Raw genomic sequence first — 15,379 nt, 5'->3', positions numbered from 1 at the left:
TGAAAGGTCCCAGGTTCGATTCCGGTCAAGGGCATGTACCTGGGTTGCGGGCACATCCCCAGTAGGAGATGTGCAGGAGGCGGCTGATCAATGTTTCTCTCTCATCGATGTTTCTAACTCTCTATCTCTCTCCCTTCCTCTCTGTAAAAAATCAATAAAATATATTTAAAAAAAAAAAAAAAAAGAAAAGGCCAAAATATTTTTGTTGTTGTTAATGCTCACCAGAGGATATTGACTTTTAGAAAGAGTGCAAGGGAGAGACAGAGAGAAACACTGATGTGAGAGAGACACATCGGTTGGTTGTCTCCCACATACGCCCCACCGGGGATAAGGGTTGAGCCTACAATCGAGGTAGGTGCCCTTGACTAGAATCAAACCCGGGACCCTTCAGTCCATACTCCATCCACTGAGCCAAACCAGCTAGGGCAAGGCCAAAATATTTTAATAAGCACACAGAACAAGAAATCCTTTTGATTATACATACCATCTATAAAATAATCAGTATTTGAAACTGAAGAGCAAAATCATTCAAAGTGGTTTTAAAAAGTGCTTTTAAGGTAAAGCACTGGGCATGAAAATGTGACAAACACACCCACCTCATAACTATAAATTGCTAAATCAAAAACCAACAGGCACTGTCAGGAAGCCACACAAGCACAGGGCAGTTAATGATTCATGGGGTTTCACATTTAACAAAAAGGAAAAGAGTAAAAATTACCTTAGGACTGTATGTTTTAAAAACTCCTTCATATATACCTCCATTTTTCACTTGTACTTCACATTTGGATCCCTAAAAACATATAATTAATTTATCAAAGAAACAGTGTGATACCCAGTCATGGTGGTAATTGTTTTCAATTTACGTTTTATAGTTCATCAGGCTTCATTCAACATATCAGGTGCTCATTCACAGAACAATAAAAGTTTTTAAAATATCAACAATACACAATTCTCACAGGATTCTGCTCAGAATTTACAGCATGAACTTAAATACTGAAGTTAAGTATTTCTGACGCCAGTCCTAATAAGGTGACAAAATAATGCATCATAACAACTACTAATATTATGTACACAACAGGGTTAACAAGAATGCTTTTTATAATGAATTACAGTAACTTGGGTAGAATTCTAACCTCTGAAATTCTAGTCAGAATTCCTGATTAAACATGACCTAAGAAATGTTACACAGAGAATCATTCAGCCACATTTTAACTTCATGAAATTATTTTATTCCACTCCCAAGGCAGTTTCTCCCCAATAATCTGATAACTTACAACAACTGATGTAAGTATATGAACCATCCTCATATTTGCATAGATTCCATCAAAAGAAATCTGGAATATTAAGAAAAAAAATATTATCAGCAATCAATATTTATCCTTGCACATATATTAAACATTTACTTTGTTATAAAATATTTAGTTAGGTTTGTAATACCTTACATGCATTAAAGGAAGATTTGGTTTACTATAGTCTTTTGCTTCTTTAGAGAATAGAAACTTAGGTTTTCACACCAAATAACAATGTTTTGACTATGCCTGATATAAAAAGCAAAACTGAACTTACATGTATGAGGAAAAGACAAAGCCATAGGAATAGAAGAGACAGATCAATGATTGGGGAGATTTCACTATAAAGTGACAAGAGGGATTTTTAGAGGCAATGTAACTGTTCTACTATCTTGATTATGGTGGTGGTTACACAAGCATATGCATCAAAATTCACAGATCTGTATACTAAACAGGGTTAAGAATACCTTAATACTAAATGGGGTAGAGTTGTAGAAGACCTTGGATTATTTGCTCTCAGCACTTAAGAATCAATGACAGCACTCTAAGGATTAATCAGTCACACCACTCCTTATTGCATAAGTGTATGTCCTCCTGAGTCTAAAGAAAAACTGCCCAATAAAGACAACGTCTCAAAAATTAGTGAGTGGAACTTACACCTTCTTCTGTTTGTGCCCAATTTAAACCCAAAAGGCCCTTTCAAAGGAAGAAAAATGAAAAGAAATAAAAGATAGCACATTAACTCAAAATCTAAACCCAAAGAGCTCTGCAAACTCCAGTTCTAGTATTCCACTTATCTTTTAGGAGTTAGATTTGCCTCCAGTGATTTATAAAAGAAGAAATGACATTACTATGCATGATAAATATTTCTAGATAATACTACATTTTATACAGTCGCCATCAAAATGACATAGAGCTAATAATTTTATACTAAACAGTACTGATCTATAAAAGATATCGGAGATATAAAATTGAAGAGGGAAATTTTTTGCCTTGACTTTTGGTCTATGGTTTCAAAATCACATTTCAGTTACCAGTTTTTCCAAATAAATAATATTCAAATTACTCACCGTAGACTGAGGCAGTCCCTTGTTATTGTTTCGACCTCTGAAAAGATTAAATATTATGTTTATTAAATTCAACAGGCTAAACAAGCTAAAAATATTTTCAAATTTAAAATATCTTATGATTCCATTCATAAAGCACAAGTGATCAATCTGTGGGCCGAAGTCATCTAATATTAAGTATAAAAGCTATCTAAGAACAGTACCCCCCTCTCTCTCTGCTTTGCTGGCTCTGAGGCCCAGAACAGGTATGGGTCATGGAAGGAAGGCAGGAGGAAAGAAACTGAACAATATCAAACTCAAAATTTAGTACTGGAATAACTAATACTAAATAATCTTTACTCCAAAAGTAATCAATCATTCTGTCATAAAAAGCTACTCAGGAGCAAAATATAGATTCTGTTCCTGATGTGACTGACATCAAGTCACTCCCTATGCTTTTCCCTCACCTCTAAGAATAGGTACTATGTTTACAACTGCAGAAAAACGTCTCAAAATAAGTAAAATTGGCCCTAGGAGGTTTGGCTCAGTGCACAGAGCGTCAGCCTACAAACTGAAGAGTCCTGGGTTCAATTCTAGTCAAGGGAACGTACCTCCGTTGCAGGCTCCTCCCTGGCCCGGGCCCTGGTCAGGGCGTGCAGGAGGCAACCAACCAATGTGTTTCTCTCACACTGATGTTCCTCTCTGCCTTTCCCTCTCTCTTCTACTCTCTAAAAATCAATGGAAAAACATCTTTGGATGAGGATTTTAAAAAGTTACATCCTGTTAAATAGTAAGCTCCTTCTTCAGAATCTAGGTAACAAGTGCCTTCTGAAACAATGAAGCACAGCAATGAAGCTGGCTGTCAAGTAATTTCCAGTAATGTGGACTCTATTTTCAATTTTATTATAGAACATAATACACCCTAAGGCTTGTTCCATTAGAAAAGATTAGAACCCTTAGGAAATTATAAAAACACTAATAAAGTGAAATGTTATATTCCTAAAAACATGAGTTACTCTAGAATAACGGAACTGGGGTCTCGTTTTGATAAAACCACAACTCTCAAATTAAGACACAAACTTAAGGGAGAGATTAACCAAAGGACTTGTATGCGTGCATAGAAGCCTAACCAATGGACACAGACACCAGGGGAGTGAGGGCATTGGGGGGGCGGGGGGGGGGGCGGCATGGGGGGTGGGGATAAGGACACATATGTAATACCTTAATCAATAAAGAAAAACAAAAAGATACAAACTTAAACCATTCAAAGAGAAGTACAATTCAGGTCTAAGAAGTCTAGCAGAGCCTTAGCTGGTTTGGCTCACTGGATAGAGCATCGGCCTGCGGACTGAAAGGTCCCGGGTTCGATTCTGGTCAAGGGCATGTTCCTTGGTTGTGGGCACATCCCCAGTAGGAGGTGTGCAGGAGGCAGCTGATCGATGTTTCTCTCATCGATGTTTCTCACTCTCTATCCCTCTCCCTACCTCTCTGTAAAAAATAAATAAAATATATTAAAAAAAACAAAAAACCTTGGGTGTGCCATAAAAACACCCTATTCTAAAAAAAAAAGGTCTAGCAGTTTTGAATGGTGTCAATTCCCAGCAAAGTAGCACTGCCCTTAGCACTGAGGCCAGAGCCAATTTGGTCTCCAACTCTGTCACCTTCCCTCATCTAGAAGATAATGTCTTGAACCACATCACCTCTGGGATTCCTTCCATTTCCAATATTCTGATTCTGTGACTGCCTCACACACAGCACAGAGAACTTCCTAAAGTCTAAATATGACCAATAATTTACCATTTATATTATTGACTAAAAACCAGACACTATGGTAAGCACAATGTCAAACCTCTCATCCCTCCTCCTTTAGTGGCTATGAAACCAAACCTTGGCAGTTAGTTAGACATCTTGACCAAAATCATTCAGCTCACGAGCAGGAGGTGGTATGTGAACCAGGTGATCCAAAGTCCAGACTTTTCATTTCTAGGTTATGCTGTCTCTCTGAAATTGCATCACAGGGAATAAACTAGCCTCACAATTACGCCTAATCAAATTTGTACATTTTTTCAGACATTTGAATAATTTAGATTTTTCTATTTATTTGTAGTCTGTAGCCAAAAGCTAAAAAATGGCTAAATCTTGTTTAGAAGGGTTATCTCATCTTAGTGGTTGCTGAGATGCCATCGTTAAAAGACTTAAGCAAATGCCTCTAATTAAGTGCCCTTAAACTCACAAAGCTACTTAAGAGTTTAAAACATAAAACTCTTTTATAGTAGTCACACTATTTTTATTATTACATTTCTACCTTTGACTAATAAAGAGCAATTGTTTTGACAATCCAATTTACTCAGATCAAATAGTTCAACAGGGAAAATAATAAAAGACTCAAAGTTGTATAAAGTGGTACAAAGTGTAGAAACCACCGATTTCTCCTGATATACCAGGTGGTTGGGCACCCAAGGTGGAATGTTAGCATATCACAGCAGCATTCTCTGAAACTGATAAAATGCCAAATGCATCCTTGTTTTTTCTCTCTTTTTGGATCTACTCAGATGATGCTTTACTTTTATTTCTCTTTAGTATTCTGAAATAGGTATCCTAATATTTCATTTAGTTACAAAAAATTGAATCTCAAAGAAAAGCCAAGATCACATTCTAGTCCAAAATATACTTATGATTAGATTGATCAGATTTAACAAAACTATACCCTGGTTTCTAAGCTTTTAATAGTTATTAATTAGGTTAAAGTGTGATTCAATGCCAAATTCACACAAAGAAAGTTTCAAAATAATAGTGTATACTGCTTCAAAATAATACAGGAGGTGCCCAGATGGTGTGGTTCAGTGGTTGAGCATCGATCCATGAACCAGGAGGTCTCAGTTCAATTCTGGGTAAGGGAACAAGCCCAAGCTGTGGGCTTGATCCCCAGTGGGGGATGTCCAGGAGGCAGCCGATAGATGTTTCTCTCTTCTATCCCTTTCCCTTCTTCTCTCTAAAAATCAATAAAAACATATTTAAAAAAGAGGTACTTCAGATTCAAAGATACAAATATATTAAAAGCATAAGGATGGAAAAGGCTATCGTGCAAACAGCACATACAAGAAAGCTGGAATGACTGTACTATCAGACAAAACAAACTTTAAAACAAAAATGTTAATGAAGATAAAAAGGGATATTTTACAATGATAAAAGGGTCAACCCATCTAGAAGAAAGGCTTTCTACTTGGACCTTCTGTACCTTTCACATAGCTCCCAGGCTATGGAAGGTGTACTCTGCACAGAATCGTGTGTGCCACCCCAGCCAGAGCCCTGCCCCTACACCTAGGGCAGCAGTCGCCAACTGGTGATCTGAGATCCAAAAGGTTGGCAACCGCTGACCTAGAGAGATCATCTTATGCTCCATCTCCTAATCATACTACCAGCCTGACAACTGAATTCCAACTAATAAACGTATTAGGAATGATGGAATTAGAGGATTATCATTTGGTAACCACCATAATAAATTTTTCAGGCAAAAAAAAATCACCAATGGATGCTAAATCTGGTAGTCACAAAATAACTCCCCACAAGACTGTGATTAATGACATAGTGAAAAGTAACTTCACAGTAAAGGAACCTAGCAGACACCACCCTAATCAAGTGATCCAAGTTAACAGCACCAGCATTGGGACAAATGGACCCCATGCACCTGATATCATACAATAAGAATACTAGGCCCTAGCCGGCTTGGCTCAGTGGATAGAGCATCAGCCTGCAGACTGAGGGGTCACAGGTTTGATTCAGGTCAAGGGCATATGCCTGGGTTGCAGGCTCAATCCCCACTGGGTGGTGTGCAGGACGCAGCTGATCAATGATTTTCTCTCATCATGGATGTTTCTCTCTCTCTCTCTCTCTCTCCCTCTCCCTTCCTCTCTGAAATCAATAAAAGTATATATATTTTTGGAGTCCCGATACCGATACTATTAGGTCCCGGAGACGCAGAGCAAGGGAATGGTGTCTCCCCCTCCTTCCCTCAGCTGGAGCCATGGCCAAGGGCCGGGCTGAGTGAGACCCTCACTGAGACAACGGTTACCGTGACAACCGAGCCCAAGAACCAGAACCTGACTATCAAACTGAGGAAACGGAAGCCAGAGAAAAAGGTGGAATGGAGGAGTGACACTATGGACAACGAACACATGGGGCGCCGCTCATCAAAATGCTGCTGTGCCGTAACCGGTTTGGCTCAGTGGATAGAGCGTCGGCCTGTGGACTGAGGGGTGTCCCAGGTTCGATTCCGGTCAGGGGCATGTACCTTGGTTGCGGGCACATCTCCAGTGGGGAGTGTGCAGGAGGCAGCTGATCGATGTTTCTCTCTCATCGATGTTTCTGACACACTATCTCTCTCCCTTCCTCTCTGTGAAAAATCAATAAAATATATTTAAAAAAAAATAAATGCTGCTGTATTTATGAGAAACCTCAGGCCTTTGGTTAGAGTTCTACGGAGAGTGATGAGGAGGAAGAGGAAGGTTGTGGTCACACACACTGTTTACGGGGCCACCGCAAAGGACAGCGCCATGGAACCCCCGGACCAAGCCCCACCACCCCGTCACAGCCCCCTCCAGGGCCAATGCAGCACTAAATTCCTCTCTCCCTCACCAAAATATATATATATATATATATATATATATATATATATATATATTTTAAAGAATACTCATCACTTCTGTACTATTCCTGTCAAAATGTATAATCTTTTTTTTTTTAAATATATTTTATTGATTTTTTACAGAGAGGAAGGGAGAGAGACAGAGAGCTAGAAACATCGATGAGAGAGAAACATCAATCAGCCGCCTCCTGCACATCCCCCACTGGGGATGTGCCCGCAACCCAGGCACATGCCCTTGACCGGAATCGAACCTGGGACCCTTCAGTCCACAGGCCGACGCTCTATCCACTGAGCCAAACCGGTTTCGGCCAAAATGTATAATCTGATTCTAATCATGAGGGAATGTCAGACAAGCCCTAGTTTAGGGACATTCTACAAAATAACTAACATCTTCAAAAGTGTCAAGTCATGCCCTAACTAGTTTGGCTCAGTGGATGGAGCGTCGGCCTGCAGACTGAAGGGTCCCAGGTTCAATTCCGGTCAAGGGCATGCACCTTGGTTACGGGCACATCCCCAGTAGGGAGTGCGCAGGAGGCAGCTGATAGATGTTTCTCATTGATGTTTTTAACTCTATATCCCTCTCCCTTCCTCTGTAAAAAAAAAAGAAAAAAAAATCCTATCTAATAAAAGAGAAAAATGGTAATTGGCGTACGACGATACCCTTTTCATTGGCTAATCAGGGCTATATGCAAATTAACTGCCAACTGAGATTAGCAGTTAACTGCCAACAAGATGGCGGCTAATTTGCATATGTAGGCACAATGCAGGGAGGCGAAAGGGAAAGCAGGAAGAAGCCCCCTGCCACTGACAGTGATCGGAAACCCAGGGGGGAGCTAAGAGCTGGGGGGCAGGGCAAAGGCGGCCCTGGGGCCGCCTTTGCCCTGCCCCCCAGCCATGATTGGAGAATCAGGCGCCTTTTCCGCCCTGGCCAGTGATAGCAGGAAGTAGGGGTGGAGCCAGCGATGGGAGCTGGGCACGGTCGAAGCTGGCAGTCCCAGGAGCTAGGGGTCCCTTGCCTGGGCCTAAAGCGGAGCCCACGATCGCGGGGCCGCTGCAGCTGCGGGTCCCCGCTGCACGGGCTGGACGCCTAGGCCAGAGGCGTTAGGCCTGGGCAGGGGCGGAGCCTGCAACCGCGGGGAGCTGGGGGTCCCTTGCCCAGGCCTGACACCTCTGCCGGAGGCCTCAGGCCTGGTCAAGGGGTCGATCCGGTGATTGGTGACCGGAGGGTGATGAGGGTCAACTCCTCTGGCCGAGGCATCAGGCCTGGGCGGGGGACTGAGCTGGGGATTGGGGGGATATGATGGTCCCCTTGCCCAGGCCTGAAGCCTGGGTCAGAGGCGTCAGGCTTGGGCGGGGGGTGGAGCAAGCGATCAGAGGGAGATGGGGGTCTCCTGCCCAGGCATGATTCCTGGGCCAGAGGCCTCAGGCCTGGGCGGGGGCCAGAGCCAGTGATTGGGGGGAGATGGGGGTCCCCTGTCCAAGCCTGACACCTCTGGCAGAGGCGTCAGGCCTGGGCAAGGGGCCGATCAGGCGATCGGAGGGTGATGGGGGTCTACGCCTCTGGCCGAGGCATCAGGCCTGGGCAAGGGGCAGAGCCAGCAATCGGAGGGGTCTGGGGGCCCCCTGCCCAGGCCTGACGCCTGGGCCAGAGGCATCATGCCTGGGCTGGGGGCAGAACCAGTGATGGGGGGAAATGATGGTTCCCTGCCCAGGCCTGACGCCTCTGTCTGAGGCGTCAGGCCTGGGCAAGGGGCCGATCCTGCGATTGGAGGGTGATGGGGGTCAACGCCTGAGGGCTCCCAGTATGTGAGAGGGGGCAGACTGGGCTGAGGGACACTCCCCCCCACACACACACCCAGTGCACGAATTTCGTGCACCGGGCCCCTAGTGTATGTGTGTGTGTGTGTGTGTATATATATATATATATATTTTTTTTTTTTTTTTTAAAGTGTCAAGTCATGAAAGGTAAAGAAAAACTAAGGAACTACTTCAGATTAAAGGAAGCCACAAAGACATGACACTTGAATGAAACATGCAATCCTGGAATGGTTCTTGGACCACAGATTAAACAATTGGTAAAATCTGAATAAGGCCTGTAGATAACAGTTTGACATAATATTAATTACCTGTGGTCTTGTAACAGAACGTCCTTGTTATTAGGAAATACTAGAGGCCTGGTGTATGAAATTTGTGCACTCAGTGGGTCCCTCAGCCCGCCCTGTGTCCTCTTACAGTCAGGGAGCCCTTGGGGGATGTCTGACTGCTTAGGCCCACTCCCTACGGGGAGTGCATGGGTAGGGTCCCTAGGCCTGGCCGCAATCAGGGTTGATCGGGACCTTCCAGCTGCCAGCTGGGGCCTTCCTTCATTCCACGCCGCTCCCTGGTGGTCAGTGCACGTGATAGCAAGCGATAGAACTCCAGGTCTCCCAGTCGAACTCCCGAGGGGATACTTTGCATATTAGCCTTCTATATATATACACTTACTAAGTATTTAATAAGTCAATGAGCCCAAAGAGAAAGAAAAAAATGGAAATGCAAACTTTCAAAGTAATCATTCTCTAAAACAAGAGTCAGCAAACTACAGCCAACAACCTGTTTTTGTCTGGCCTTTGCGGTTAAGCATGTTTTTTAAGTTCTTAAAAGGTTTTTTTTAAAAAAAGAAAAGCCAGGAAGAATATGCAACAGAGACGTTATATGGCCCAAAAAGCCTAAAATACTTACTGAGTCATTACAAGAAAAGCCTGTACTAAAAAAAATGGGGCTGCGATGTCAATAACTGCCATTTAACCCTTTGAGTGCCAACCAATATCCTAGGAACTATGCTAAAATTGCCAAGGCATTTTTGCTGATTTTACAGTTTAAGAAAAAAATTATGAACCACAAGTAAATGAAGTTACATATTCAAAAACTTAAGGAAACCTTTACTACATTTGTTTTCATCTTTGACATATATTGTTTACTCATTGTATTATAGAATACTAGAAAAAAAATTTGAACAAAACATGTTAAAATAGAGGGACACCCTTCTCCAATATCTTCCACAAAATCGTCATCTTCACAGCAAGAATTGACATATTTAGCAATATCATCATCACTAATAAAAGCAGACTTAGAACTGGACACCATTTCGAAGCTTTAGGGCTACAAAATCTGAGTAAACTTCATAAAATCGTAGTGCCTGTAAAAAATTAGGCAGATAAATGCCAGCGGTCAATCTTAGAACTACAAACATTCAGCATCATAAGTAATCTGCACTTAGGTGCCATCTGTCAATAAAGAGTGAACTACTAGCATCTAATAGTGACACTGCAGGAGGAGCGCGATAACGCTCTCAGCACTTTTGGCAAAAGACAGGAGGAGCACGATCGCACTCCCCGGCACTAAAAGGGTTAAAAACAAAGTTTATTGCTGTTTCAGATGAACCAGTACTTCTACAAGAATCTTCAACAGTATTACTTTTCATGAAAGTTTAATCTGTATGTAAGAAATGTCATGAAAGTGCTCTTAGTCTCATTTAATTATTTTTAAGCTTTACAACAATATTCAATTGAGGTTGCTCCACCTATTGAAAAACATCAAGGTATGTATTTTAATAATATGCATTTGATGACAACACTATGAGCAAGTTCCATAAATGCAGGGACTTTGTACTGATCACTGAATTAAAAGCAACTAACATAAAGTGAAGGGTTAACTGTAGATTAAAATAGACGTGAGACATATCGAACAACTTGTGAACCTCATGTGAATCCTGATTACAACAAATTGTAAAAGAAAAATAAACTGATGAGATAGTCAAAATGGTGCTTCTAGCTTGTGCAATAAAGACAAAAAAAAGAAATAAAGGCTTGCCCTAGCCTAGTGGTCAGCAAACTGCAGCTCACGAGCCACATGCGGCTCTTTGGCCCCTTGAGTGTGGCTCTTCCACAAAATACCACATGCAGGAGCACACGTACAGTGCGACTGAAACTTCGTGGCCCATGCCCAGAAGTCAGTATTTTGTGGAAGAGCCTCACTCAAGGGGCCAAAGAGCTGCATGTGGCTCGCGAGCCGCAGTTTGCCGAGCCGCAGTTTGCTAACCACTGCCCTAGACGGTTTGGCTTAGTGAATTGAGTGCTGGCCTGCAGACCAAAGGGTCCTGGGTTCAATTCCAGTGAAGGGCACATACCTTGGTTGCAGGCTCTTCCCCAGCCCGGGCCCTGGTCAGGGCTCGTGCAGGAGGCAGCCAACCAATGTCTTTCACATCAATATTTCTCTATCTTTCCCTTTCTTCTCCACTCTCCCTAAAAATAAATGGAAAATATCCGCAGAAGAGGATTAACAAAATAAAAAAGAAAAGAAAAGAAATGAAATGAAATAAAGGCACAATGATTGGACTATCTTTAAAAGACCACATAACCCTGACCGGTTTGGCTCAGTGGATAGGGCGTCGGCCTGCGGACTCAAGGGTCTCAGGCATGTACCTTGGTTGCGGGCACATCCCCAGCAGGGGGTGTGCAGGAAGCAGCTGATCAATGTTTCTCTCTCGTCGATGTTTCTAACTCTCTGTCCCTCTCCCTTCCGCTCTGTAAAAAATCAATAAAATATATTTTTTAAAAAATTAAAATAAAATAAAAGACCACATAATTGCCCGGCCAGCATGGCTCAGTGGTTGAACACTGACCTATGAACCAGGAGGTCGTTGTCGAGGCACATGCTAAGGTTGCAGGCTCAATCCCCAGTAGGGGGCATGCAAGAAGCACCCTATCAATGATTCTCTCATCATTGATGTTTCTATATTTCTCCCTTACTACAAATAAGAGCTTAGCAAGGCTAACTCAAAATGGATTAATGGCCTAATGATCATAAAAGGTTTAAATAAAACTTTAAAAATGGGAGAAGATCTTTATGACCTTAGATTAGACGAAGATTTCAGATAGAACAGAAAAAATACAAACGATAAAACAAAAACTGATAAATTAGGCTTCATCAAATTTTTAGTCTATTCTTTTTTAAAAAAATATATGTATTTTTATTGATTTCAGAGAAGAGAGAGAGAGACATCAATGATGAGATAGAATCATTGATAGGATGCCTCCTGCACATCCCTTACTGGGGATGAAGCCTGAAACCCAAGCATGTGCCCTGACTGGGAATTGAACCAGTGACCTCTTAGTTCCTGGGTAGATGCTCAACCACTAAGCCACATCAGCTGGGCTTAAGTAGTCTATTCTTTAAAAGATGCTATTAAATGAAAAGTCAATCCACAGACAAGGAAATGTTTACAAAATATATAATAATGGGCTTATACCCAGAATATATGAAGAACTCATATAACTTAATAAAATAAAGATTAATAAAACAGTAAGTGTGGCCTTAGCCCAGGGGTGGGCAAACTTTTTGACTCGAGGGCCACAATGGGTTCTTAAACTGGACCGGAGGGCTGGAACAAAAGCATGGATGGAGTGTGTGTGTGAACTAATATAAATTCAAAGTAAACATCATTACATAAAAGGGTACGGTCTTTTTTTTTTAGTTTTATTCATTTCAAGCGGGCCGTAGTTTGCCCACGGCTGCTAGCCTGTTTGGGTCAGTGGATAGAGCGTCGGCCTGCAGACTGAAAGGTCCCAGGCTCAATTCCAGTCAAGGGTATATGCCCGGGTTGTGGGCTTGATTCCCAGTAGGGGGGTATGTAGCAGGCAGCTGATCATCGATGTTTCTATCTCTCTCTCTCTCTCTCTCTCTCCCTCCCTCTCCCTTCCTCTCTGAAATCAATAAAAATATATTATAAAAAAATAAGTGTGCAAAAGACTTATACACTCATTTAACCAAATAAGATTTAGTGGGTAAAATTAAAGACTCTCAATACAACTACTAGTGAGGATGCTGAGCAACTGAAACTCTCATAAACTGCTGGTGGGAAGGGAAAATGATAGTCACTTGGAAAAGTTGGGCAGGGGTTCTTATAAAGTAAAACATACTTAGACAACCTAGCAATCCCACTCCTAGGTAATTATTCAAGAGCAATGAATGTGAATTGAATGTTCCAAGTTGGTTTATTCATAATAGCCAAACACTGAAAGCAGCCCAAATGTCCAATATCTAGTAAATAAATAAGCAAGTTGTGATAATACAGTCGGCCCTCTGTATCAGTGAATTCTAAGGGTTCTTGCAATCATGCAATTTCTATTGGTACTATCACCATACAAAATAATTAATTATAGAACTTATTACTTCATTTTTCACCATTTTGCTCATTTACCACCTATTTTTTAAAACATTTGACCTACACATCATTCATTCATTTCTACAACTGTTTCAACATGCCGATCAATAATTGTCTCTCATTGATGTTTCTATATCTTTCTCCCTTTCTCTCTAAAATCAATAAAAATATTTTTAAAAAACAACCAAAAAACCAAAGTGGCCATGGGAGTGGGTCATGACAACCCAAACATAGAGGTTTTTCTGTGTTTTGTTTTGTCTTTGTTTTAGCAAGACTGTAGAGTTAGCTAGACCTTTTTTGGCAAACAGAAGTGGGGTAGCAATTCTAAATTTACACAGAACTACCAGATTAATCCCATCACATAATCATCTAGAATCCATGTTTCAAAACTATCCCAACAAGAAATAATTTCAGTTGTCTGCAAACTGCATTGGTTCAAATTCTGGCCCTATCACTTCCAAGCTCTGTGACATTAACCTCACAACTTCAGCTCTTTGTGTCTCAATTTCAACATCTATAAAATGGTGATTAAAGAACAATGTCTGGTACATTACTGGGTACCTAATAATGGTTAGGTAACCCAATTATTTTCCTCATATTCCAGCACACACTACACTTGAGAGGGGAGGACCCTTCACATGAAGTTTTACTTAGAAGGGATAGAGGCCACAAAGCCATGCATTATTAGTTATGCACTAGGCCAGTGGTTCTCGACCTTCTGGCCCTTTAAATACAGTTCCTCATGTTGTGACCCAACCAGAAAATTATTTTTGTTGCTACTTCATAACTGTCATGTTGCTACTATTATGAATCGTATTGTAAATATCTGATATGCAGGATGGTCTTAGGCAACCCTTGTGAAAGGGTCGTTCGACCGCCAAAGGGGTCGCGACCCACAGGTTGAGAACCGCTGCACTAGGCACACCGAACACTCCACAGGACCCCGATAAAAAAGGATCTTGGGGCTCAAGTACAATGCTCCCCAATAGAACTTTTGTAATGATTTTTTAAGAAAGTTCTATATCCATGCTGCTCAATATGGTAGCCATTAGGCACATGAGTTGACCAAAATATGGCTAGCATGAATAAGAAACTAATCTTTTTTAACTTTAACTTAATTATAAATGTAAATAGCCATGTGTGGACAAGTAACCATCATATTGGACAGTGCAGTCCAGTCTGCTCAGCAAGCTTCTCCAGCAACAGGCACTGTCTACCTTCCACTCCATTCATCCCCTTTGGCTAAGGCACCAAGACTGCTTCCTTTAAGTGAACTCAAGTCTCTCACCCAATGGTTGTACCCATTGGTCATTAATCTTTCCTGGGCCTCAAAACAACTTTAACCCCCTTCAAAAGACTGACTAATTTCAGAGGGAAGGTGGGGGTGGGTGGGGAGTGGTTAACAGGGAAACTTATATGCATATATGCATAGCCCATGGACATATAGACAACAGTGTGGTGAAGGCCTGGAAGGGGCGGGTAGAGGGTGTCAAAGGGAAAAACAACAAAGGGAACATCTGTAATGGAGAAGAGGAAAGTGTAGGTGAAACAGGATGAGCCATTCACTGATAATTACTGAAACAGTTTAATGGTCGGGCTCATTAAACTGTTCTATTTTTTTATATGTTGACATTTTCTACTAAAAACTTAGTATTAATTTCAAGCTCACTTCATTTATTCTCTAACTACAAGAGCCTTCAATTCTTCTACCACACTGTGAACCAAGTTTTTATTTTTATTTTAATGTTTGGGTGGGGTTTTTTTTGCTTTTAATGGGGTCATATCATGTGTATGGTGGTGTCTACATGATTATGTTTGTCAAAACTCAGGAAACCATACAGAAAAAGGGTGAACTTTATGTAAAGTACTAGTGGCCCAGTGCACAAAATTCATGCGGGGGGAGGGGGGTGTCCTTCAGCCCGGCCTGCACCCTCTCCCATCTGAGACCCCTCAGGGGATGTCCGACTGCCGGTTTAGGCCTGATCCCACAGTCGAACATCCCTCTCACAATCTGGGACTGCTGGTTCCTAATTGCTCACCTGCCTGCCGGCGTGCTTGCCCCCAACTCCCCCCCCGCCAGCCTGCTCGCCCCCAACTGCCCTCCCACCGCTGGCCTGATCGCCCCTAATTGCCTCTACCTCAGCCCCGCCACCATGGCTTTGTCCAAAAGGACGTCCGGAAGTTCTCCCAGTCT

The 15,379-nt window shown here is 42.0% G+C and overlaps 1 protein-coding gene across 20 annotated transcripts in view; it reads right to left on the bottom strand.

Annotated features, from left to right (window-relative positions):
- ATXN2 (ataxin 2) overlaps positions 1 to 15,379 on the bottom strand; it is a 96,834-nt gene that overhangs the window by 67,197 nt on the left and 14,258 nt on the right. For all 20 annotated transcript variants that reach the window (XR_009450082.1, XR_009450084.1, XR_009450083.1 and 17 more), the window contains exons 2-4: positions 2,360 to 2,396; positions 1,275 to 1,334; positions 719 to 790 (exon numbers count right to left, since the gene is read on the bottom strand). Coding sequence is in view for 17 of the 20 variants with exons in the window: in XM_059676334.1 (XP_059532317.1) it covers positions 719 to 790; positions 1,275 to 1,334; positions 2,360 to 2,396 (169 nt within the window). In the remaining 3 variants the exon portion in view is untranslated. The remainder of the gene's footprint in view (positions 1 to 718; positions 791 to 1,274; positions 1,335 to 2,359; positions 2,397 to 15,379) is intronic.

Source organism: Myotis daubentonii, chromosome 19 (assembly GCF_963259705.1).
Source record: "Myotis daubentonii chromosome 19, mMyoDau2.1, whole genome shotgun sequence".
Taxonomy (NCBI): Eukaryota; Metazoa; Chordata; class Mammalia; order Chiroptera; family Vespertilionidae; genus Myotis; species Myotis daubentonii.
The sequence above is the reverse complement of the archived record's forward strand: the minus strand, read 5'-3'. Positions and strand labels throughout refer to the sequence as shown.